General features: G+C 41.2%; 1 protein-coding gene across 1 annotated transcript in view; it reads right to left on the bottom strand.

The window, feature by feature from the left end:
* The window catches only part of LOC121859232 (CAD protein-like), a gene marked incomplete at its 5' end in the record, with an annotated part of 317,185 nt that overhangs the window by 268,824 nt on the left and 20,592 nt on the right, over positions 1–27,769 (bottom strand). Inside the window, 2 exon segments of the mRNA XM_042355968.1 lie at positions 9,198–9,383; positions 18,804–18,942. Of these exon segments, the coding sequence (XP_042211902.1) occupies positions 9,198–9,383; positions 18,804–18,942 (325 nt within the window).

Genomic DNA, 27,769 nt, shown 5'->3' with positions numbered 1-27,769 from the left:
TCAAAATTAAAAACACGACTAGGCGTATCAGACCGAAGCTTAAGTGATAAGTTATACAGATTCAGCAGGACAGGCAAAGGCAGTGACAATTGCCTCCAGTATTCACAAGAGAGGATGCAAACAATCTTCTACAATCTTCTGCATTTGAGGTTATAAAATACTGCAAAGTTATCCAAAGCTAAGGTTCATATGAGTCCCAGCCCTGTCTTGGTGCATCCCAGAGTGTAAAGAATTTGCAATGAGCTTGCCCGAGCCATGAAAATCCTGTTCTGTAAATGCAAGGATGAACAAAAAGGTCCCCAGTGATTGGAAAGTGAAGCATGTCAGTCCTATCTTCAAGAAATGAAGTCAATCCATTCCACGAACAACTATAGAGCGGTGAGCCTGGCTAGCATAATATGTAAGTGCTTGAGAGTATTATCAGAGATGCATGATGGAACATCCTACTGAAACAAGCATGAGGATTGCCAACACGGTTTTATGCGGGGGCGTCCTGCTGCTTCTAATTAACTCAGGTATTGGATATTTGGACCCATATTCTGGAGCGGGGTGAAATATCGACAATATATACTAAATTTTGTCAGCTTTTGCGACAATTCTTACAATGAAATCAAACTGGAAGAATGCGAATTAGAAATGTCTAAGCGTGGATAGAAGACTTTCTACATGACAGCAAGCAGTGTGTAGTGATTAATGGCATGATATCATCATCTGCACTTGTCACAGGCAGGGTACCACAGGGCGGTGTATTGGGCCCGCTGTTGTTTGTTTGTTTCCTGCGACAGCATGCCCCAGTTGTACCTCCTCCATACAAATGTTTGCCAATGACTCCAAGTTATTTAGGAAATCCAAGAACCAAGCAAACTCTGAAGAGCTGCAGAAGGATCCTGCGAGCTCCAGGAATGAGATTGAAGAAATGGTTTGCTGAGATTCCATGTCATGAAGTGTAGAGGATGCACCTGGGGCGTCCCCAGCAGGATGAGAAGAAACTGCACTATTTGAGACTGAATGTGAGAAGGACCTAGGTGTGTATGTTGACAATGAGCTGAGTTCGGGCCATTGCGAGAAGAAAATAAAATCAGGCAAATAAATTGTGGGTCTTATAAGATTAGTTCCAGATATCTAAGCGATCTGTCCCTACATGGCACGATCTTCAAGAGTAAGTGCTTCCCCCCATCTAGATGCTATCACCCCGTCTGGTCCCCAAAATACTGGGGCTGTCAGTTGGTTGAAAATGTTCAAGAGGGCCAATCTCAGACTGGTGCTGCACTTCGGCACCTCAACTACCCTGAGAGATTGGGTGCCTGAAGCTTGCTAGCTTATACTACAGACGGGCAAGGGTGACCCAGATGAGTGTATAAGCATCTCAAGGGCACTACTCAGTCAGAAGGTGTCAAACTTGGGTTGAACCTTGCCCCTAAGGGTCACAGCTCAAGATTGAAGAAGCGCGGGTCCAGAGAAAACTGAGGGCAAACTTTTTCAGGTCAGAGTTGTGAACTCTGGGACAATCTACCAGAAAGTGTTGTGATGGCACCAAGTGAGGGATTCTTTCAGGGCAGACTTGACCAACACTGGAGCAAGGTTCAAGGTACATTTAAGAGACAGTGCATACCAGTACTTACTAACAGTGCATTAACAGAGACATGACCCGATTGCCCAAGCGGCTAACAGGCCGGTCACTGGTGAGAAAGTAAAAATTAAAGTAAATACAAAGGAGATGCCATGATGGAACATCTGCTGCAAACAACCTTGGAAAGGATTGACAACACAGTTCTATGCCGAGAGCTCCAGTTTAACAGAATTTACCTAGGTACTGGATGTTTGGACTCTAATTCAGGAACAGGGCAGCAATACTCGACGCACTAAATTTGCCAGGGCTTTCAACAACTTACCCCATGAAAGGCTGAGGAATTAAACTGGAAGATGCAGGATTTGGGGGAAATGTCTGAGTGTGGATCGGAGAACTTTGCTTCTGATTACAGAAAAGCAGTGTATGGTGATTAATAGTACAAAAATCATCTTGTATACCGTGACAAGTGGGGGTACGTGGGGCCCGTTGTCGTTTGATTTTTCTGAAATGACATACTTGATGCTGTACACTACTCATACATGTGTTTGCGAAAATGCCAAGAGTTATTCAGGAAATTAGAACCAAACAGACTGTGAAGAGCTGCAGAAAGATCTCTGAGTGCTTCAAGAATGGTTAAAAAATGGCTGCTAGATTTCATCCTAGCAAAATGTGAAGGGTGCACTGGTCCTACAAACGATGCGGAGGCATATCACATGTCCCCAACGGAGACGAAGAAAGCTACATTAATAAAGAAGACGTATGTGAAAAGGACCAGTGTGTATGTTAACAATGAACTGAAGTTCTCGGCCATTGTGAGAGTGAATAAAAGGGAATTAACTAGTAGGTCTTGCAGAAGGTTGTTCGATATCTAGATGGTCTGTCCTTCATGTGATCATTAATAGCGAGTGCTTCCTCGCCTGGAATAACATCACCTGTCTGGTCCCCGAGATATGCTAGGGAATGTCAGTTGATTGAAAATGTCAAGAAGGTCACCAGATTGGTGCCTGCACTACCTTTTCAGTTATTCAGAAGATTAAGAGTGCCTGCAACTGCCTAGCTCATACTACAAACAGGCAAGGGGTGACCTAATTAAAGTGTATAAACATCTCAGAGTGTCCTTAATTGGAGCAGGTGGATGCCACACAAGAAGGACACAGCTCAAGATTGAAGAAGCCTGTAAGTCGAAACTGCTGAGAGCAATCTTTTTTGGGTAATAATTGTGAGACTCTTGGAACAATCTGCCAGTGTGTTGTGATGACACAGAGTGTGAGCTCTTTCAAGACTAGACTTGATAACACTAAGAGCAGGTTCATACATTCAGGAGCCAGTGCATGCCCATTAATTGCCAACAGTGTGGAACAGAGGCGGCCGATTGCCCAAATTGTTAACAAATCAATCCAGTAGTGAAGAGTTTTAAAGAAATAAAGTAAATAGCATGTATTGCCAGCAAAAAAGAATTGTGTTTCCTCTCTAAACATCACTAAGTGCTGTTTATTACATACATCCTGTAGGCAGTATCCAGCATAGTTACTGTAATAATAACATAGGTAATGTCCGTCACCACCCGTCTACAAAACACCCAACAAGCCCAATTTGTACACATTTTTTCTGAAATTTTTTCTAAACAATATGCAACAATACTATTCTATCTACAGTACTATTCTATCTTTTTTATTCTTTATTTGGATGCAGTATGATAATTAACTTGAAACTAAAGAACTGAAAGACAGACATTAGAGAGTAAACTGATGGAGTCAACTGTACAGCAAATGCAATAAAAGGATCTTAGAAGCTGCGATAATGGGAACTCCTGCTGTTTAAATAACCTGTGCATGCATTGAGCTCGTAAAAAAGAAGTTTATCCGCTGTGGCTGCTTTGGTTTTACCAATGTGTTTTGTCACATTTCTTCATTAAACCACAAAAATGTTGTAGGTTCATACAACATTCTGATCTGAATATTACTGTACAGTCCTCTCTCGACTTCTGAAAGGGTTCCTTCCGACGACCAGGTGTAAAAATCGATTTGAATCTTTAATTCGAAAGGCTAAAATAATACATAGAAATTCTAAAATGAAATACAGTACAGTAAAAGTAACTTCCAATAATGAAAATGAATAGTGTTACTGTGCACTTACCTTTAATATAGTCAGCTGAATGCACACGGGGCCTCAATATTTTTTTAATTAAGTACGGAGACTACATTAATTGGGTGAAGCAGAGGTGGAGACAGTTTGCTTTCTTCAGACAGGCTAACATACTTGCTTGTTGAAGGTATTGGATCATCTTTCGGGAGTGAAGAGGCACCACTGGTGGGGCGTGAGGAGACAGTAATGGGGGACTTCGTAAAAAATATGTCCAATTTAGACTGCACAGTTTGCCTTTTCTTTTCATTGTAAATCTCCCTGTAGCAAGCAAGTGCATCTTGGATCAGTCTGTCAACTTTTGCAAAATGCTCAACATTTTAATCCATTTCTACAAACATTTGCATCCCCTTATTAACAGTAGCAAATGCCTTTGCCATTTGTTTCACTGAAAACTTTTTGGGGGGTGCAGGGTCTTCTTTTACATTTTGTGTCTCTTCTTCCTCTGCAAATTTTTGTGCCAACAGTTCAATAAGATCCTCGTTACTTAGCTCTTCTGCTACACTTTCCACCACCTGCTCAACATCTTTATTATCAATTACTAACTCCAGATGTTTAACCATCTGCACTATCTTGTAACTAATCTCAGAAATTGCTTCATCTTCATTAAATCCTTTGAAACTGTTCACATATCTTTTCAGGACCTTCTTCCATATTCCATTCATGCACTGACCTGTAACCTCATCCCATGCTGCAGCTATGTTCTTTGTACATTTCAAAATGTTGTACTCCTTCCAAAACTCTGAGCATTTTCTCACCTTCAGTAGCAGCAACAGCCTGAGTGAAGGTTGTACGTAAATAATACGCTTTAAAAGCAGCAATAGCACCTTGATCCATGGGTTGGAAGATAGAAGTAGTGTTAGGTGGAGAGTAGACTACCTTAACATCAGGGTGCAGGTCATCCAGGTGTGGTGGGTGTCCTGGAGCATTATCGAAAATTAGTAAAATCTTAAAAGCAACCCTTTGTTGCAGACAATACTCCTTGGCTCGTGGAATGAAACAACTCATGAAACAATCCTCAAACAGTGCTTGGGTCATCCATGCTTTCTTATTACTGCAATAAAACACTGGCAGTGTGTGCTTGCTGACATTTTTAAAAGCCCTTGGGTTCTCTGAATGGTATATCATGAAGGGTTTTACCTTGAAACTACCTACTATGTAGGTAGAAGGTAGTTACCAAACAGGGAGGTACTACCGCCTGGGAAGATATTGGAAGCATAATGATTTGTCCAATGGTAGACCGGGCTGTCATATGGCATTATGAAAATTGTGACCAAGTCCCAGGTTGATGATCTATCTTTCTGCCTCATTTACACACAATTGCAGGGTCTCAACTGTCTCTCTTACCTTTTGACAACACCACAAATATAACCGTACTCATTCTTGGTCTGTTTTATTCATTCTATTTTATTCTCCTATGTCAGTTGATATTAATATTGAAGTGGGGGCCTTCTCGGATGGGTCCCACTGGTCAGGAAGGTTGTGAACCCCAGGGCCGACCTGATCATCATCAAGCTACTGGAGCCTCAACTGACGCCACCGCGGTTACTGGAGGATCGGCTTTTTTCACACTTCATTTTTCCAACATTCACGGACTGAGATCCAATTTTCCTTCTGTGGAGCACCATCTATTAACCTCTTCCCCTGACCTCTTACTACTTTCCAAACTTCAACTGACCAAAGCAGCTTCACCCAAACCTTTTCAAGTCTCCAACTACAACCTTTATACCTCCTTCCGTTCTAAGGGGAGGTGTATGCGTCTACTGATGGCGCTGTGAACCTCAATGGGAAACGGGCAGTTTCCCATTGAGGTTCACGGCGCCATCAGCTCGATGAACAGGCTTTGTGTGAAATATAACAGAGTCTAGAACTGCATTTAGTGTCCTTGTGGCCTAGCCGGTAAGCGTTCCCTAGTCACACCCAGTAGGTCGAGGGTTCGATTCCTTGCTGGTGAGGTAGTTGATTTTATATGTATGTATGTATGTATGTATGTATGCATGTATGTATGTATGTATGTATGTATGTATGTATGTATATATATATATATATATATATATATATATATATATATATATATATGTGTGTGTATGTATGTATGTGTATGTATGTATGTATGTATATGTATGTATATATATATATATATATATATATATATATATATATATATATATATATATATATATATATATATATATATATATATATATATATATATATATATATATATGTATATATATATATATATATATATATATATATGCTGATAACCACAAGGAAAGAAGAAAACACGAAGTTCCCAAGCGCTTTCGTGTAATTCACATCTTCAGGGGTGAGTACAGACTAGAGAGAGAAATACAAATCAAGGTGTATATATACAGAGGAGGGTGAGACCAGGTCCACAATGGTCAGGTATTAGGTAATGACCCTACTAATCTTTAAATAGCACACAACGGTTGGTGGTCAGGTCAGGTGGTCAGGTGACCCGGCCTTCTCACCTGGTCACAAATCTTCTTAATTACAAAATTGTCCAGCTTGTACATGCCGTTACTCAAATTCATGTTGAATGCTTCGGCATGTTTAATAAGACTAGATTCTATGATGTTCCTATGATGTAATCAAGACCCACAAGCCCAATAACCCAGCAAGACCCATCATTAGCTCAGTTGGGTCAATCCCTTATAAACTATCTAAATGGTTAGTTTCTTTACTAAATCCCCTAGTTGGCAACATTTCTAACTCCAATATCAAGAATAATATGGATCTGGTTGATAAACTCAATAACTTACACATTAATTATGATTTTAAACTGGTCAGCTTTGATGTAACATCACTCTTTACAAAGGTCCCAGTTGATGATTTACTAGAGTTCCTCATAGATTCCCTGGATGATATTTCACTGCCCGTCTCGAAAGACGACTTCATCGAACTCATCAAACTATGTATTAAGGATTGCAAATTCGAATTCAATGGGGAATATTATGCTCAAAAATTTGGTATGGCAATGGGTAATCCACTCTCACCTGTATTAAGCAACCTATATATGGAATTCTTTGAAAAGAAACTATTAAGTAATATTTTACCACCCTCAGCAGTCTGGTTTAGATATGTTGATGATGTATTATGTCTCTGGCCATGTAATGAGGACCTAAAAGCTTTCCTGCCACAACTTAACAACTTAGCCCCCTCGATCCAAATTCACTGTGGAATTAGAGCAAGACTGTAAATTGCCATTCCTAGACTATCTGATACACAGAATAGGTAACACTTTTAAGTTCAGTATTTATAGAAAACCAACTAATGTGTGTTCATACATTCATTATTATTCTGCCCACCATAATAAAGTCAAACAGTCAGTATTTTCAACAATGTTTTTACGTGCCTTGAGAATTTGCAGTCCGGAATTCATCGATGAGGAATACAAATATATATATAATATTGGCTCAAACCTTAAATACCCTAGATCTTTCATAGACAAATGCCTAAACATTACTAAGAAAACTTTTTATAGAACTGATCCCAAGCCCACCCATGACCATAAGAATATCTTAATATTACCATTTCACAAAAATTTCTCACACATTCCTTCACAACTAAAAACCTGGAACGTCAATGTGGCATTTAAAAACTCATGCACTGTTAAACAAATGTTAATCAAGAACTCCCCCAACAACACAATTGGTTGCATTTATAAAGTTCCTTGCAAGGAATGTAATATGTTTTACTTAGGCCAGACAGGTAAAGATCTTGCAACTAGAATTAAACAACACAAATACAGTGTTAGGACAGGCCAGGAATCCAATGCTCTGTTTGTTCATTTGAGGGATAACAAGCATTGCATTGACTGGGATAATGCCTCCTCAATATTACCATGTAATTCAATTGATAGTAGGAACATCATAGAATCTAGTCTTATTAAACATACCGAAGCATTCAACATGAATTTGAGTAACGGCATGTACAAGCTGGACAATTTTGTAATTAAGAAGATTTGTGACCAGGTGAGAAGGCCGGGTCACCTGACCATCTGACCTGACCACCAACCGTTGTGTGCTATTTAAAGATTAGTAGGGTCATTACCTAATACCTGACCATTGTGGACCTGGTCTCACCCTTCTCTGTATATATACACCTTGATTTGTATTTCTCTCTCTAGTCTGTACTCACCCCTGAAGATGTGAATTACACGAAAGCGCTTGGGAACTTCGTGTTTTCTTCTTTCCTTGTGGTTATCAGCATATACCTAGATCACGCGCACCTACAGTGATTTACATATATATATATATATATATATATATATATATATATATATATATATATATATATATATATATATATATATATATATATATATATATATATATATATATATATATATATATATATACACACACACAGTAAAACCTCGATTAACCACCCACATATGGGGGGAAAGGGCCGACGAATAATCCAAAAGTTCAGTTAATATTACATAAAGTCTACGGAAATAAAACTGACATCTTCAAAGTACCTTTCCCTAACCTACCTCATGTAAGTCCCTCTATTCATTTTTGTTCATTTGCCATTCATATTTCAATAGAATTTGCATTAAAACATTAACCACTTTTGTAAATAAATATGAACTAGCACAGAAGCCGTGAATAAAAAATGGAAAAGCCAAAGAACATATGTCATCACAAAAATTGTGACCAAGTCCCAGGTTGCTGATCTGACTTTCTGCCTCATTTACACACAATTGCAGGGTCTCAATTGTTTCTCTAACTATTGACAACACAACATACATACAGGTACATTGTTTCTCACTCTTGGGTTATTTTTTCCATTTTTGCATTTCTCTATGGTACTTTTATTATTATTATTATTATTATTATTTATATTATTATTATTATTATTATTACTATTATTATTATTATCATGATCATTATTAATATTATTACATTATCGCCCCCCAGGCCCCGATGTGGGTCAGTGACCTGTGCCCGGGTGGGCTAATCCTTGTGTAAAAAAAAACAACAAATAAATAAAAAAAAAAAAAAAAAAAATTAGGGGTTCGGGAGTGACGGTTAATCCGAAAGTCAGTTAATCGAGGGTCGGCTAATCGAGGTTTTCTGTATATATAAAGGCATTGCATGGAAAATCTAGCACACGCACCATTCTCATTTTTTGTCAGGAAATGCATTCAAAGTTGCAACATTCAGAAATTGATAACACAGAAAGTGTTCTAGCTAGAATGTTGCAGTTTGTTTTAAAATGAAGCTGAATGTTTGTAAATTATGCAAATAAATCTTTGAAACGATACTATTAACCTCACCTAACCTCCAATGAGATGAGATCCGGACCAGAGTTAGGGGTTTGTCTATGGACTTTTAACCATATGATCAGTGGCCACTCATGCTTGTCAGAATTCTAGTAGTAGTCATCCAATGAGGATTATTAGGTCATAAAAATAAAATTTTAATGGTAACAAAAGATGAAAGCTTTTTCTTACCTATAGAAAGGAAGCGTACGATGAACAATACCCTCATTTGAATTATCATTCTTGTTTGTGAAGAGTGGTGCCCAATCATGTGGGATTGAAGTTGTATCAATAGCATACCCATGGTTCTGTGATGTGATGAAACATCGCCCTGAGCCTTCATGAACACATGGTTGATTATGCCCACGATTACCATATCTGCAAGTGAAAAACACTAAGTACACTAGTGGTATTTTTATTGTATAGTACACTGCCCCACAATTTGTATGATACCCGAGGGGGGGGGGGGGTATATTCTCTGTAGACTCCCTGTACTGGGGCGACAGTGGCCGATTTCCAGTCCCTACAGTACAATACAGTACTGTACAGGTATTAATAGTTTTTCATAAAATTTGCTTGGAGGAAATATTATGATGTTTATCTTATTTAAGCTCAGTGCGGTACATACAGTAATTCCCACTACCAATACAGTACGTATTTACATTAATACCTTAATACAGTAATATCCCTGTTAGCCAGAGAAATTAGTGCAGAGCATTTTTCCAGGTTTGAGAGATTTCAGGGTATTGAGATGAATTCTCTTATCCCGGAAAAAAATGCACATCTACTGAATTTTTCTGGGCATTGGTGAATGTTTGTGTCTAAAATAAACATCTGGTGAATGCTTCAGAGGCTTAACTGCAGTTGGAAAGACACAGCAGTATTTATGTATCCAAAAACTGCTGTACACATACATTATATTGTAAATAAATAAAATACACCACTGTATACACTATACTGTTCTCTACTCCCCACAGACGCTGTAGTCTTGAGCTTGTGGTGCAAGGTGAAATGGTGATACAAGATATAGGATGACCTGCCTTTGTCTTTTACCATGAAGGAGGGATAGTGCATGCACATGCATACATTTGCACGTGCACACACACACACACACTGTATAGTATTGTACTTAAACCTCTACACACTAGCCTACACTAGACATACACTGTCCACTCTACTAAGTACAGTATTGTACAGATGGTACTTTCACAGTTACTGAATGTACAGTACAGTGAGTTCTGCTATAACGCGTGTTTTGATAACGCGAATTTGCTCTAACGCGATTTATGAATTAGGAACAATATTTGTATAACGCGAACGCTTGTTTGCTATAACGCGATTTTTGCTTGCTATTTCTCCAATTTTGTGGTATTAACTGTGAATATGGTAAAGAAGAATATCTCCAAAAAGCGTTCTGATGATAGAATTCCCGGTGATTATCGTAAAAGAAAGGATATAACACTTGAAGAGAAGCTCGATTTTATCAACCTCAAAATCACCCTTCTCCCCCATCAAGTAAAGTGTTACATTTACTGTATGATTTCATTATTAGATATGAATGTAACATTTATTTAGACTGTGCTATCCTATGTGTTAGGCTAACTACTAAATTTTTTCGATTTCGAGTAATCTGCACCTAACCCTATTTTCTCCATAAGCCCTGTTATTTCTATTACGCGATTTTCTATAACACGATATTTGACAAGAACACAATTATCGCGTTATAGCAGAACTACCTGTACAGTTTACGTAACAGTGATCACTTTTTTACGTCTTAGCACTGCTTTAACACTGTATTCGTGGCCGTTTGTGTCCAGGTGCAGTAATGTCCAGTACTACGCAACACAGATTGTATGCAAAAACAGCAGTGAGCAAACAAACAAGCTTGTACAATGGCAGCAGACAATGAACTCAGTGTCATGATGCTAGAGTTCCAGGAGACAGGCTGTGAGATACATCAGCCAATTATAGGCATCCCATACAGTCATTTGACAGTAGTGGACAATCATAGCTCATGAATAATCTGAGCCTACCCACCCACACACTTGGCATGTGTTGGAGCATGATGTAAACTCTCAGAAACTTTTGGGATCAAAGATTCCTGCTACGGGGATATTACTGTATCTGGCTAGTTTATATTGAAGTTACTGTAGTAATTTATGAAATATATTAATAATGTTTTATTAATAAAATGTGCTTACAGGAAATATTTGGGTGTTTAAACTTGTGTAAGCTGGTGTAAAAAAAAAAAAAAAAAATTGTCGTGTTTTCCAGCATATATTGATATTATGGATTTTTAATGAAAATTATTATTTATAGAATGCAGGTAATGATCATTATACAACGAATCTATATACAATCGATCAGTTTTACGAAGTAAAAAAATTAAAACCATTTACCACTATGCGTTGTCTAGGCTAAGATCAGTTTTGCGATGGTTGCTACCCAAATGCTTTTCCTGTATTGTCACTATGAAAAAGTGATGTGCAATAACCCCCCAGGCCCTGATGTGGGTCAGTGACCTGTGCCCAGGTTGGCTAATCCCCGTAAAAAAAATAAAATAAAAAAAAAATAAAATAAAAATATTCCGAAACATATGAAGTACAGTGAACCCTCGCCCAATGCTGGTTTTTCCAACACGATTTTCACTATACACGTTTAAATATACTGTACGTGACCAAATAATTTGTCCAACACTCCCTTCGCCTTCCTCTTCCACTCTGCCTCAGCCACGTGCCAGTTGGAGATGCCCGCCAGACTTGCTTACACGCTAGTGCTGTCTGTCAACACTGTACTAAAGCAGTTCAAGCCCATGCTGCTTGAACTGATATAAGGACAAACGATATGCCCAGAAGTAAGTGTTTAATGCTGATGAGACTGGCCTCTTTTATAAACATACGAGTAACCGAACCTACATTATACTGACCCAAGAAGTTGCTCCAGGGTTTAAAGCTTTCAAAGACAGGCTGACATTGTTATTTTGTGGCAATGCAGCTGATGATTTTAAGTGCAAACCGATGCTTGTGTATCGTTCGGAAAACCACCAGGTGTTAAAAGGTGAAAATAAGGTTCATTTGCCTGTTGTTTGAAAGTCCAATAAAAAGGCCTGGGTGACTTGGGTGCTCTTTAATGATTGGTTGGAGAATCGTTTTGTGCATGAGGTCAAGGAATATCTCATGAAGAAGAATTTTGACTCAAAGGTGTTGCTATTGCTGGATAATGCCCCACAATGCCCCAGGCCATGATGCAGAAATGCACACTTCAGTTCACCCATCCCAATGTGGAGGTTATGTTTTTTTTCCCCCCCAATACCACCTCAATTCTGCAACCAATAGATCAAGGCGTCATCAACACAGTTAGATCATATTACACGTGGAATATCTTTAGGTAAGCAACTGAAGCAATGGTTGCTGGTGCATATAAAACACTGATGGAATTCTGGAAGACATTTAACATCAAAGACTGCCTTGACATTATAAATGCTTGCTGGCACCAAATTTGGCCTAAAATTGTTCCTGATTTCATAGGATTTCAGATGCTTGACAAGGAAATCACAGAAATTGTGAAACTTGCAAAGGAAATTGGAGGTGAGGGTTTTGATGACATGTAGAGAAGGTGGTGAATGAGCTGTTGCACTCACATTTTCAAGAACCAACAAATGAGGAACTTAGAGATTATAGCAGATGACAGTAAAAGTGATGATGAGGATGATGATGATCCTGCTGAAGTGGAACCCATAAAACCTAAATTAACAATTAAGGCGACCTCTGAATTCCTCCTGAAAGCAAATGAATTTTGTGACATGTTTCAACAAAGATACACTAATGAAGAGAAGTTTGAAGTTCAAAAGGGCCATCGATACTATTTATGTACCAAACAAAGAAATTTTGAAAGATTTGCATAGAAAAAGCAAACAGAAAATAACATACTTCTCAACGCCGCAGTCACCCCAACCATCAACATCATCTGCCAAACCAGAACTCTATGAACCCCAACCATCATCATCTGCCCATCTGGAGACTGAAGCCGATGATCCTGATGATCCATCGGCTTAAGAAATAAAAATCATTCCAGTTCCATCATCATCGAAGTCCTCTTCATCAATCATCGTCATCAGAACGCTTCGCAACATCTTCAATATCATCGTCACGCTACAATCTTATAACCATGGATCGGTGAGTACAGTAATATGATTTTATAATGCTTATCATTAACATTTTTAAATTTTTATGGTATGTTAGTTCTATTACTATCATATACATATATGTTGAAAAGGAATGCAATTCATTTTTTTTTTTTTTTTTTTTATCCTCTTCGCCACTGATCGGCTTGTTAGCCGCTTGGGCGATCGGTCACGTCTCTTTTCCTTTATATTCTTCACCAAAAGGTCGGCTCGCTAGCCGCCCGGGCGATCGGTCACATCTCTGTCACGCACTGTTGGCAAATACTGGGCATGCACCGGCTCCTGAATGTACCTGAACCCGCTCCAATGTTGGTCAAATCTTCTCTTGAAAGAGCTCACACTCGGTGCCGTCACAACACTCTCTGGTAGATTGTTCCAAGAGTTTACAACCCTCACTCCGAAAAAGTTTGCCCTCACGGTTTTCTGGACTTGCGGCTTCTTCAATCTTGAGCTGTGACCCCTTGTGGGGCGAGCGTCCGCCAGCTCCAAGTAAGGACACTCAACTGAGTAGTGCCCCCTGAGATGCTTATAAACCTCAACTAGGTCCCCCCTTGCCCGTCTGTAGTATAAGCTAGGCAAGTTCAGGCGCTCCAATCTCTCAGGGTAGCTGAGATGCCGAAGTGCAGGCACCAGTTTGGTGGCCCTCCTTTGAACATTTTCAACCAACTGACAGTCCCTAGCATATCTCGGGGACCAGATGGGGTGACAGTACTCCAGATGGGGAAGCACTTCACTCCTGAAGATCGTCACGAGGGACGGACCGTCTAGATATCTGAACGACCTTCTTATAAGACCCAATAATTTATTTGCCTGATTTACTTTCTTCTCACAATGGCCCGAGAACTTCAGCTCATTGTCAACATACACACCTAGGTCCTTCTCACACACAGTCTCAACTAGTACATTTTCTTCATCCCGTTGGGACATATGGTACGCCTCCTTACCGTTGGTACGCCCCAGGTGCATCCTCTTACACTTCGTGACATTGAATCTCAGCAGCCATTCCTTCGACCATTCCTGGAGCCCACAGAGGTCCTTCTGCAGCTCTTCACAGTCCGCTTGGTTCTTAATTTCCCGAAATAACTTGGCGTCATCGGCAAACATTTGTATGGAGGAGTGTACAACGTCAGGCATATCATTTATGAAACAAACAAACAACAGCGGGCCCAATACACTACCCTGCGGTACCCCACTTGTTACAGGTACAGATGACGATTTTGTGCCATTAATCACCACACATTGCTTGCGGTCATGTAGAAAGTCTTCTATCCACGCTAGGACATTTCCCCGAATTCCGTACCCTTCCAGTTTGATTTTCAGCCTTTCGTGGGGTACACTGTCGAAAGCCTTGGCAAAATCTAGGTAAATATTGTCGATATTACCACCACGTTCTAGAATATGGGTCCAAATATCCAATACCTTGAGCAATTGTGTCAAGCAAGAGCGCCCCGGCATAAAACCGTGTTGGCAATCTTTTATAAGGTTGTTTCGTAGTAGATGTTCCATCGCTGCATCTCTGATAATACTCTCAAGTACTTTACATATTATGCTGGTCAGGCTCACCGGTCTATAGTTGTTCGTGGAGTGACTATCGCCCTTCTTGAAGATAGGACTCACATAAGCCACTTTCCATTCACTGGGGACCATTTGTTCATCCAGGCATTTACAAAACAGAATCTTCAGGGGCTCTGCAAGCTCGTTGCACAGCTCCCTTAGCACTCTAGGATGCACCATGTCAGGTCCAGGACTCTTATGGACCTTTAGCCTGGACAGTTTATTTCTAATACCCTCTTCTGTGAACACAATGTGGGTCAGTGCTGTGTCGAACCGTCTGTCCTCAAACGCAGGAAGGTTAGTTGCATCCTCTCTTGTGAACACTGAGGAAAAGAAGCTGTTCAATGCCTCAGCTTTATCCTGGTCAGAATCTGCGTAACTACCATCTTCAAGCCTCAGGTCTGATACTCCTACTCGCGTTTTCAATTTCGACTTTGCATAGCGGTAAAACGCCTTTGGGTTTGACTTGACCTCGCGTGCAACCAGCCTTTGGAACTCCTTTTCAGCCCTCCTACACTCTATCTTTGCTTGGTTTCTGGCTCTTGCATACATCCTCCTGTCTTGCTCATCGTTTGACCCAACCCACGTCTTGAATTTCTGGGTTTTCTTCTTAATTTTGTCGACCGCCGCATGGTTCATGTGTAGGGATCCCCTCGTATTCCTAGAAGCACTGGGTTTGGTCTTGGGTATATATTTATCGATCAAATGGGTCATTTTACTAGTTATGATATTCAGCGTAGTGTCTGCGTTCTTGTACCTTAATAAGTCAGGCCAGTTGATACCCCTCATCTCTTCCCTCATCCCATTGTAATTTCCCTTGTAATATTTGCACCTTGGCCTGGCCTTATCTTGAACTAGGTAACAGTTAAATCTGAATGACAACACTGTATGGTGACTGGTGCCAACTGGGGCAAGGTGTTCCAGTTTGGCCACCATACCCTCCTCGTTTGTTATGATGAGGTCAAGTGGCTTGGGTGTTTGCTCCCCTCTGTAATGTGTCGGGTCTCTCACATGTTGGAACAGAAAATTATCTCTCAGAGTTTCTACAAAAAGAGTAGCAGGATTATTCAAGTAATTCGGGGTTGACTCGTTTCTCCAGTCGATGTCGCCATAGTTAAAGTCCCCCATGATAAGGAGGTGGCTGGGGTTGAGCATCGCCGCATTGTTTATTAAGGTTCTTAAGTTCCTTTGATTTAGTGGGCCACAGTTCGGGGATCTGTAGATACACCCGACGATAAGTAAGTCCCCTCCCTTTAATTTAATTTTACACCACTTGGACTCTTCAAAAACATCCTCTCCCTGTACCCTCGCCTGGCTGGCTCTAAGGTCTTGCCTAGCGTAGATAACCACACCCCTCCTGCAGGATTCTTGAGTTAGGTTCGTAAATGAGTCATATCCAGCAATACTGAACTCACATTCCTCTGGGTCGATTCTCCTGTTCTTGTACAACAGTTCTACAACTCCTACAATATCTGGTTGGTGTACTCTTAGTAGTGTTTCAAACTCCTCCCTCTTATCAAGGAACGTGTCAGTATTAGTGTACATGACATTCAAGCCAGAATTTGTTCTCGGTAACGTCTCTGCTCTTAGTAATAAACCCGCTCCACCCACATTCTCAGAAGCTGCAGCATTTGCTAAGTACACTGTATTTTGCAGGGTGTGGTTAAAAATGTCATTGTTTACACGGCGCTCGTTCCCTCCTGTCCGGTAGGCTGAGCTGGTGCCGCCTCCCGGGTGGGGGGTTGAGTGGGTGGAGGGTGCACTGCTGCCCCCTGGCCCTGTGTCGGCACACTTGTTTCCACTACCCTCCCCCTGAGTATAACCCATGTGCACCTGTCCCCGTTCCTCCTCGACTCCTCCCTCTTCTGCTTCAAGTCCAGCAGGAGCTTCTTGTGCTGTTCCCTCTGCATTACCGTGCGGTCTGGGTGAATAAATACATCCCGAAATGCCTCGCTCCTTGCTAAGTTTTTTGCCTGCCGGATAACTTGCCATTTCTCCTCCTCACTCCCTAGTGTGATCCTGAGGGGGCGAGGCTTAGCCCCCTGCTTTTGTCCCAGTCTCCTCACATCCTGAGGGGTTGCTGGAATCTTCAGAACCTCTGTGCAAATATTTTGAAACAGCACCTTGTCGTGTGTTTCCTTACTCACAGTTCCCTCTGCCTGGCTCTCTGGGACTCCAAAAACTATTACATTGTTCCTGCGCTGGAGCCGTTCCTGGTGTTCCTCCTCTCCCCTAACAGTAGGTGCGTTAATTTTCATTTCTTCGACACACTTTTTCAGAGTCCCAATCTGCTGTAGAACCTGTACTGATTCTGCATTACTCTCCGCCCCCCCCCGTGGCCCTCCTAATACGTCAGCATAACTCCTCTTAGCAACCACCTCCATTCTATTAGCTACTTCCTCAGTCTTAGCAAGGATCTCTTTCCCAACTTGCTCCAGTTTGTCAACCAGCAGGGCTCCTGCTTCATCTATTTTCGTCCCTAGAGAACTCGTTCCCTTATGGATTGCAATCGCTTCATTCACCTTGACTATGCAGCCAGGGCAATACCAGCAACAGCCATCAAGCTTTACGGCAGTTAGTAACCTCCTAAACGCTGCATTAGTTAGGCCTGCATCCTCCATATCCGACGTCTCCCTGCAGTAATCACATATCAAACTCATGGTTGTTGTTGTTGTGGGGGGGGGGGTGCAGACTGTGTATAAATCTACACCTATTTCAAAGAAAATAAAGAGAGAAAAAGTACTTAGCTACTCTCTGTTGCCTATGGAGTTGTCGTCTGCGACTGCGTACACTGTATCTCCCTGTCAATGGTGTAATGTAGGCACAGTTTCAGTCCTTGAGAAAGCACACAATCAACATAAAATTTAAAGTCTCTGTGGCACCTATGACATGACTTGGTTTCAGCTGGCACGGTGCCTTTCCAGCTTGCTTGCTAGTGAGCGCTCACTTTAAGTTATTTACAACTTCCGCGGTCACTGATGACACTCTGAACTATCACTGTGTACACTGTATCTCCCTGTGAGTGGTGTATTATAAACACAGATTCAGTCCTTGAGAAAGCACACAAACAAAATAAAATTTAAAGTCTCTGTGGCACCTATGACACGAATAGGCTGGCAGTTGTCCTTACCAGCTCGATTGCCAATATGTATTCACTTTAAGTTATTTTAGTCTCTTCTGCATTCACTGATGACAACTATGAACTGATTTAACTGAAGGCACAGTACTACACTCCCTGGTTGGCCTTTATCACAGCCATGACCACAACACCCTAAAAAATAAAATAAAATAAAAGCTTTGTCATGTGGCAGTGATTGTGTGGTTATAGGCCTGTGACCCTGGCTGTACCTCCAACTCGGTGGAAATTGAGTTTTCAAAAATACAATCGTGTCTAGCATGAAAAGTCCGACATCGATTTACACTTTCACCTCACTAAGACGATCTTAACGAACTTATGTAATCACTGTCCAATTTCTGCCGCTCTACATCGAAGGCCCGAATGCCGAACACGCTTTGTTACAGAGACGCAACACGACCCGCCCGCCCGCCCAGTAGTCATAAGAGTCCATACACAGCCACGATCCAGCAACCCCAGTTTTCCTATAAGAAGTTAAGCTTACCCAATGCCATTTTGCCTAACACATAATATCAAATTCCCAAGTTTGGAACAGTTTATGGGCATTTTTGGGCCTCCGGAACCTAACAATTTTTTTCCATTTAAATCAAACCATAATTCATGGCATCTTCTGGTACCTAACCTTTGAATTATTGCGACTCCATTGTATACTTTAAAACAATATATAAATAAAAGTAATGCTTCTCCCACCCAATATATCAAAATAGCACTGAAACCATAACTCCCATAAATAAATATGGGAAATAACGACAACCAAATTCCATGGAAATTATATTTCATAAACAAATATGACGGGAGAGAAATGGTACATTTTCCAGAGCAAACACAATAAATACTGATTAAGAACATCCAAAATCTGTCGTATAATCAGAGGTTCCTCAACCATCGGTTTATACGACCAGGAGTCACTCACAAAATTACTTACTTCATTTTGTAACTGGAACACCCTGCAGCCACAGAGAGCAGCTGATGGCCAAGGCAGATACCAAATATTGGTTTAGTATTGCTTGAGGCCATGACTGACCGAAGATGTTCAACAGTTGCACTACACATCTGTGGGTTACCTGAGAAGCAGAATCACGAGGTATGAATTTCATAATTATTCAGAAAAACTTTGTACTGATATACAGTATATAGAACATTAGACAAACTTCTCAAAATTTAGCACTAAATTTTTCCATATATATATATATATATATATATATATATATATATATATATATATATATATATATATATATATATATATATATATATATATATATATATATATATATATATATATATATATATATATATATATATATATATATTTCTCACACATTCCTTCACAACTAAAAACCTGGAACGTCAATGTGGCATTTAAAAACTCATGCACTGTTAAACAAATGTTAATTAAGAACTCCCCCAACAACACAATTGGTTGCATTTATAAAGTTCCTTGCAAGGAATGTAATATGTTTTACTTAGGCCAGACAGGTAAAGATCTTGCAACTAGAATTAAACAACACAAATACAGTGTTAGGACAGGCCAGGAATCCAATGCTCTGTTTGTTCATTTGAGGGATAACAAGCATTGCATTGACTGGGATAATGCCTCCTCAATATATATATATACAGTTAACCCTCACTTTACGCGGTTAATGTAACCCGGAGGGTACCGCGGAAAGCGAGAAATGCGTAAAGTGAATAACATAACATATGGGATTAATTGAAATGGAGTCCAGGCCGATCCCCAAACTCCACTTTTTGACGACACATAACTATGTTGTAGTAAAAATAACATCGTAATTTTATGATGGTACATGCACACAATTAATACTTAAGAGAAATAGAGAAATACAGTCGCCAAGTTAATGTCCATTCAAATAATGGACACGACTCCCTCCCCCTCTCACACTACACTGCTGGCTCTTCCCTCTCTTGAGAAATTTTGGGGGGAAAACCAGGTATAGTAATAAATAATACCTCAAACTAAAGTTAGGATAATATAATTGACATTGCTGGATTCCTTGTAAGACCAGGAATATTTTGAATATAAATGTCATATATTTTTCACAAAAGATAACATACTCAGATTAAACATTTTATCTAAAAATTTTATGTCTAATGCAAAATATATGATGTTTATATTCAAAATGATCACCAAATTGTAAGAATTCCAGCAATGTAAATTATATTCTGGCCGGGTAATTTGTATGAATTTTATGAGCTAAAACAAATATCTTCAGTTAATAAAAAAAAAAAATATTCTTCACGACACTATCTGTCAATCAAAGTACCCCACCTTGCCTTCCCCCCTCTTCTTCCAACCGCGCGGTCAGTCCCAACCCTCCCCCCCACCCCCCACCAATCCTCCCTTCAAGAGATGTTGGGTGAAAAATTTAGATTTTAACATTTTGTATTAAATAATACCTCAGATTAAAGTTAGGATAATATAATTGACATTGCTGGATTCCTTGTATGACCAGGAATATTTTGAATATAAACGTCATATATTTTGCACAAAAGATAACATACTTACTCAGATTAAACATTTTATCTAAAAATTTTATGTCTAATGCAAAATATATGATGTTTATATTCAAAATGATCACCAAATTGTAAGAATTCCAGCAATGTAAATTATATTCTGGCCGGGTAATTTGTATGAATTTTATGAGCTAAATTAAAAAAAATTATACTTCACCGTGTAAAGGGGTACACCCACCGCGGAATGTGAGCATCCTGGGTTCTGGCAGGGCACCGCGTAAACGTGGAAACGCGGAATGTGGGACCGCGTAAAGTGAGGGTTGACTGTATTATCAATATGTAAAATATATTTCAAAATGACCAATAATATGACTGGAAATACAGATAAAAAGCGTTTATGTTGAAAAGAGTCTGAAGCAAGATGTTACCTCCACTGAAAAAGGCACAGGGCTGGCCCGCTTGTATGTGAATTGGTGACAGGCTGTTTGCCTTTAAAAACTAGTTTCCTGTACAGGTTGTGCCTCTATAGTCCGGCATTCTGTGGTCCGAGCTTCCGTGATCCGGAGCGATTTTTAGTTGCCCAATAGGTAGAAAAACTTTGTTTTTTTGTTTTTACTTCACTAATTATTATTATTTTAGAATGTACACCTTAGCCCCTCAGGCCCGATGTGGGTCAATGACCTGTGCCCGGGCGGGAGCTGACTCCCGTAAAAAACAACAACAAAAGCCACGATAAATTAAGGTTTGTTTACATCGGCAGTTCGACTCTCTCTCTCTGTTTTGTCTATACAGAGTACAACATTAACCCTTTAATATATATATATATATATATATATATATATATATATATATATATATATATATATATATATATATATATATATATATATATATATATATATATATATATATATATATATATATATATATATATATATATATATATATATATATATATATATATATATATATATATATATATATGAGCAGTAAATAAGTGTTGCTTTCATATTCTTATGTAGAGTAATGACAAAATGTTTTCACATGTGCTCACTTACATATGCGCAGTCTCACTTTTTTCCTTTACCATTAATGATTAGCTACTTATATTGTTCCATTTATTAACATTAAATAACATTACTTCAAACAACCATATTAATTTTTACATTAATTTTACTACAGCTACAACCAGGGTCTTATTTTTCTTGTTTTATATGTAGAACCAATCAGTCGCTGGTTTTGTAAACATTAACGAAAACAATGCCGGCAGCCGTCTCATCTCCTCGTGTGTTTTGATATTCCACGAATTATTAATGAATTGTATTGTTCATTTTGCACACAAACATTAATTCAATAAAAAAAATCAGAAACATTAATTAAAACATATATGAACAGTAAATAAGTGTTGCTTTCATATTCTTATGTAGAGTAATGACGATATTTTTTCACATGTGTGCACTTACATACGCGCAGTCTCACTTTTTTTCTTTAACATTAATGATTTGCTACTTTTATTGTTCTATTTATTAACATTAAATAACATTACTTAAAACAACCATATTAATTTTTTACATTAATTTTACTGCAGCTACGACCAGGGTCTTATTTTCTTATTTTATATGTAAAACCACTCAGTCACTGGTTTTGTAATCAACGAAAACAATGCGGTCTCATTTCCTCGTGTGTTTTAACATTCTACGTATTATTAATTAATTGTATTGCTCGTTTTGCACACATAAACATTAATTGAATAAAAAAGACATTCAGTAATAAACAAATGAATCTTTTGTACATAAGAGAAATGACGCTGTTTATACGATTGTGCACGTTTGAACGTTGGCGGGCTGCTCAAACCCGTCAAAATTCGAGTTTCCGCCGTCAAAATTTTAAATTATGTAGTGTTTTTTTTTGTGTGTCCAAATAAAAAACGTTGAATTAAAAACTCGCAAAATTTGAGAAGCTACTGTACGACAAGTGGTGCTAACGTAAGTGCAAGTCACTATCTGTCCAGGAAAAGGGTGAATTTCCATGGTCCGGAAATTTCCATGGTCCGACACCTGTCAGGTCCCGAGGTTGCCGGACTAGGGAGGTACAACCTGTACTTAAATCATGTTAAATAATTGTTAAAATGACTAAAAATTTTAATACTGTATAAGACTTTTAAAATTATTGAATAGGACAAACTTCTTGATATTTACTAAAATAGTAAGGAATTTAAGCCCTAGAACCGCTTACTGTATTGGCGGACGAATAGGACAGCTAGTGTGCAAGCGAAAACATGTTGAGGGGCGCTCGTGAGGAATTTGTTAATCGAGGGAATGCTCGTTAACCGAAGTTAAGAATCTTATGGAAGGTACATCGTTAACCAAAATTTTGTTAACCGAGGTGCTCGTTAACCGAGGGATCACTGTATTTAAGTTTAGTTATAGGATTATATATGTCTGTTATGAATCTAATAAGCATTGCTGTCTAGTCTGGAGTACACTATGTTAAAGTAGTATAATCAGAGCATCACAGGGATCTATTACACATAAGTGAAGTACTGTATAGAGGTCAACAGGGATGTGATTGGGTCTTGAAAAAAAAAAAAAATAATAAAAATATATTTCTGAGCTGGGGGGTCCAGGGAAACACCTACCCAGGAAGTTTTTACTGTATTTAAATTAATTTCTCACATTGTTACTCATTTCGTGAACACCTAATAGTTAAAATACACAGTTCCCAAAATCAAACATTTATGTTTATTGCAAGTTTGCAACAATTTTCTTCATGCATATAGTCTTAATAATTCCTTTACATATTCATTTGAATTTGTTTAATAACGTGATATCCCCATTAGCTGGAACAATTGGAGCAGAGTACTTCCAGGGCTTCACAAGCGGATGTTCTTGTCTAACTAATCTATAACATTCTTTTCATCAGTTTTCGAATCGGTGGACGAGGGGTACAATTATGATGTGGTATATCTCGACTTTAGCAAAGCCTTCGACAGAGTCCCCCACGAAAGACTAATTAGAAAGGTAGAAGCTCATGGCATCAAAGGTAACATCCTTAAATGGATTAGGGCGTGGTTAAAGGCCAGGAAACAGCGAGAGCATTACCCACTAAGTCCCATTGGAGAAATGTCACAAGGGAGTTCCCAAGGCTCAGTACTTGACCATTATTATTTATTATGTAAATGACATAGATATCGGCATAGACAGCAACATAAGTAAATTGCTGATGACACTAAAATAGGACGTGAAATAAATCTGACGAGGACTGCAAAACTACAGGAAGATCTAAACAAATTTTGAATGGTCTGAAAAATGGCAGATGAAATTCAACGTGGACAAATGTAAAGTACTCAGTATAGGAGATGTAAACAGGGAAACCAGATACCAGATGAACAACGATGCCATAGAGAACTAACTGAGAGAGATTTAGGAGTAATGATAAGTAGGAACCTTAAGCCAAGAAAACAATGTGTTTTTGCTCGTAACAAGGCTAATAAAGTACTTGGGTTCATACAAAGGAGTTAGATTACAAGACTAGCGAGGTCATCCTAAAACTGTATCTTGCTCTTGTGAGACCACACCTGGATTACGAGTTCAGTTCTGGTCACCGTATACAGAATGGATATAGAATCATTGGAAAGAATTAGAGGAGAATGACAAGACTAATCGCGCATTAGGAACCTTGAGTATAGAGACAGGCTAAAGCAATTTTAATTTGCACTCCAGAGCGAGGCGAGGGGCGTGCCTGATAGAGGTGTATAAGTGGAAGTCAGGGCTAAACAAAGGGACATTACAAAGAATTAAACTATCCAACCAGGGCGAATCTCAGATGGTTTTAAATTAGACAAATTTAAATTTAGGCGTGAAATAGGTAAACACTGGTTTGGAATAATGGGAAATAAGTTACAAATATCATCATTAACTCGAATATGCTGAATAGCTTCAAACATAGGTTGGATGCTTATATGAGCAATAGGGGTTGGGTGTAAACGGGACTGCCCAGTATGGGTCAATAGGCCCGCTGCAGTTTCCTACATTCTTATGTTCTTATGTTCCAGGTAACAAGACGACTCTCAAACCCAGAAAAATTCTTTATCCCCGGAAACTTTTCTTGTTACTGGGAAAAGTTTGAGTGTCTAAACTAGACATCTTGCTCAGACAGACACTAGCCCACTTCCCAGAAATTTATGGGTGCTGAGGATGTTTTCCTTGACTGTAAACTACTGGAATTCGTAAATACAGTTCTAATTAAGTTAGAAACTCCATTTCTTTACTATAAAAATCCAGAAAAGTTTATTTAAAAGTTTGTTTAAATAAATATATTTAAAATAAAAAGATATGGGCGTGAATGAAGCTGTGTGTTCCAGCAAAGACTTATTTTTTACTCCCATGGAGCTGTGAGGGATTAGTGGGTCTCGTGTAACTGACCTGACCTGATGTAATGTCAGGTGGAGGTAGGTGGGGATTAGCGGTCTCATATTACTTCTCTGATGGAATGTCAGGTTACCCTTTCTTAGGTGGGATATTAGTGGGTGTCATGACCTGAAGATGTCTTGAATAAACACGAAACCTAAAGTATTTTTAGAGATATTGTAAAGTACAGATAAAAGTATAAATGAGGGTTGTATCCTTCAACATTTTGTTACATAAAATTTTAAACATGGAGTGAGAAAGCACAAAAGGTGTGGGATAAAAAGAGATGGAGGGAAATGACTGTTGCCTCCTCAATAGCGATATTTAACTCCGCTATTATGTAGTCACACACACGATTGCAATGAAGATCGTTCACCTCTGATGCCTGCAGTCTTAATTCTTACTGAGTGTGTTCAGGTGGGTGGTCGTTGAAAGAGTGTGTGTGTGTGTGTGTGTGTGTGTGTGTGTGGTCGTTGGTGTGTGTGTGGGTGGTCGTTGAGGTGTGGGTGGTCGTTGAGGTGTGTGGTGGGTGGTCGTTGAGGGTGGTCGTTGTGGGTGTGGTCGTTGGAGGTTGGGTGGTCGTTGGAGGGTGTGTGTGTGGTGGTCGTTGGAGGGTGTGTGTGTGGGTGGTGTTGGGAGAGGTGTGTGTGGGTGGTCGTTGGAGGTGTGTGTGGTCGTTGGAGGGCGGTGGTCGTTGAGGTGTGGGTGGTCGTTGGAGGGTGTGTGGTGGTGGTCGTTGAGGAGTGTGGTGGTCGTTGGAGGGAGTGTGTGGTGGTCGTTGGAGGTGTGGTGGTCGTTGGAGGGAGTGTGTGGATGGTCGTTGAGGGGTGTGGTGGTCATGATGTGGGTGGTCGTTGGAGGAGGTGTGGTCGTTGAGGGTGCGGTGGTGGTTGGAGGGTGCGGGAGGTGGTTGGAGGGTGCGTGGGAGGTGGTGAGGGTGTGCGTGGGAGGTGGTTGAGGGTGATGGGAGGTGGGTTGAGTGGCGTGGGAGGTGGTTGGAGGTGTGTGGGGAGGTGGTTGGAGGGTGTGCGGGAGGTGGTTGGAGGTGTGGAGGTGTGTGGGTGGTGGTTGAGGGTGTGCGTGGGTGGTGGTTGAGGTGTGTGGGTGGGTTGGATGGGTGTGCGGGTGGTGGTTGGAGGGGTGGGTGGTGGTTGGAGGGTGTGCGGTGGTGGTTGATGGTGTGGTGGTGGGTTGGAGGTGTGTGGGTGGTGGTTGATGGGTGGTTGGAGGGGTGGTGGTTGGAGGGTGAGGAGGTGTGTGTGGGTGGTGGTTGGAGGGTGTGCGGGTGGCTGGAGGGTGTGGTGTGCTGGAGGGTGTGGTGGTCGTTGATGGTGTTTGTGGGTTGTGGCTGGAGGGTGTGTGTGTGTGTTGCATGGTCGTTGAGGGGTGGATGGTCGTTGGAGGTGTGTTCTGATGGTCGTTGAGTGTGTGTGGTGATGGTCGTTGGAGGGTGTGTATGGATGGTCGTTGGAGGGTATGGATGGTGGTGAGGGTGTGTGTGGGTGGTCGTTGATGATGTGTGTGGTCGCTGAGGTGGGTGGGTGGTCGCTGGAGGGTGGGTGGGGGGTCGCTGATGGGTGGTCGCTGGAGGGTGTGGTCGCTGAGGGTGGTGCGATCAGCTGGAGGGGTGTGGGGGTGTGGTCGCGTGGGAAGTGGGGGGGTGTCGCGGAGGGTGGTGCGGAGGGTTGTGTGTGTGTGGATGGTCGTTAGAGGGTGGATGGTCGTTGAGGTGTGTGGGGTGGCTGGAGGGTGTGGTGGTGTTGAGGTATCGTAGGTGTGTGGGTGGTCGTTGAGGGGGTGGTGTTGGTGTGGGGGGTCGTTGAGGGTGTGTGTGTGGGTGGTCGTTGAGGGTGGGTGGTCGTTGGAGGGTGTCGTTGGAGGGTGGTCGTTGAGGGTGGTGTGTGGTGTGGGTGGTCGTTGGAGGTGTGTGTGTGTGGGTGGTCGTTGTGAGCGTGTGTGGGTGGTCGTTGAGGGTGTGTGTGTGTGTGTGTGGGTGGTCGTTGGGGTGGTGTGTGGGTGGGGTCGTTGGTATATGTGTGTGTGTGTGGGTGGTCGTTGGAGGGTGTGTGTGTGTGTGTGTGGGTGGTCGTTGGAGGGTGTGGGTGGTCGTTGGAGGTGTGTGTGGGTGGTCGTTGGAGGGTGTGTGGGTGGTCGTTGAGGGTGGTGGGTGGTCGTTGGAGGGTGTGTGTGTGTGTGTGTGGGTGGTCGTTGAGGGTGTGTGTGGGTGGTCGTTGGAGGGGTGTGGGTGGTCGTTGGAGGGTGTGTGTGGGTGGTCGGTTGATGGGTGTGTGTGTGGGTGGTCGCTGGATGGCGTGGGTGGCGGCTGGAGGGTGGGCGGGTGGTCGTTGGAGGTGTGTGGGTGGTAGTGGAGTGGTTGTGTGTGGATGGTCGTAGAGGGTGTGTGTGGATGGTCGTTGGAGGGTGTGTGTGTGGTGGTCGTTGGAGGGTGTGTGTGTGGGTGGTCGTTGGAGTGCGTGGGTGGTCGTGAGGTGTGTGGTGGTCGTTGGAGGGTGTGGGTGGTCGTTGAGGGTGTGTGTGTGGGTGGTCGTTGGAGGGTGTGTGTGTGTGGGTGGTCGTTGGAGGGTGTGTGTGTGGGTGGTCGTTGGAGGTGTGTGTGTGTGTGTGGGTGGTCGTTGAGGTGTGTGGGTGGTCGTTGGAGGGTGTGTGTGTGGGGTGGTCGTTGGAGGGTGTGTGTGGGTGGTCGTTGAGGTGTGTGTGGGTGGTCGTTGAGGGTGTGTGTGTGGGTGGTCGTTGGAGGTGTGTGGGTGGTCGTTGGAGGGTGTGTGTGTGTGGGTGGTCGTTGGAGGGGTGTGTGTGTGGTGGGTGGTCGTTGGAGGGTGTGTGTGTGGGGTGGTCGTTGAGGGTGTGGGTGGTCGCTGAGGGTGTGTGTGTGTGGGTGGTCGTTGATGGGTGTGTGGGTGGTCGTTGGAGGGTGTGTGTGTGGGTGGTCGCTGGAGTGGTGTGGGGTGTGGGTAGTCGTTGGAGGCGTGTGTGTGAGTGGTCGTTGAGT

Source organism: Homarus americanus, unplaced genomic scaffold (genome assembly GCF_018991925.1).
Source record: "Homarus americanus isolate GMGI-L3 unplaced genomic scaffold, GMGI_Hamer_2.0 scaffold36188, whole genome shotgun sequence".
NCBI lineage: Eukaryota > Metazoa > Arthropoda > Malacostraca > Decapoda > Nephropidae > Homarus > Homarus americanus.
The sequence above is the reverse complement of the archived record's forward strand: the minus strand, read 5'-3'. Positions and strand labels throughout refer to the sequence as shown.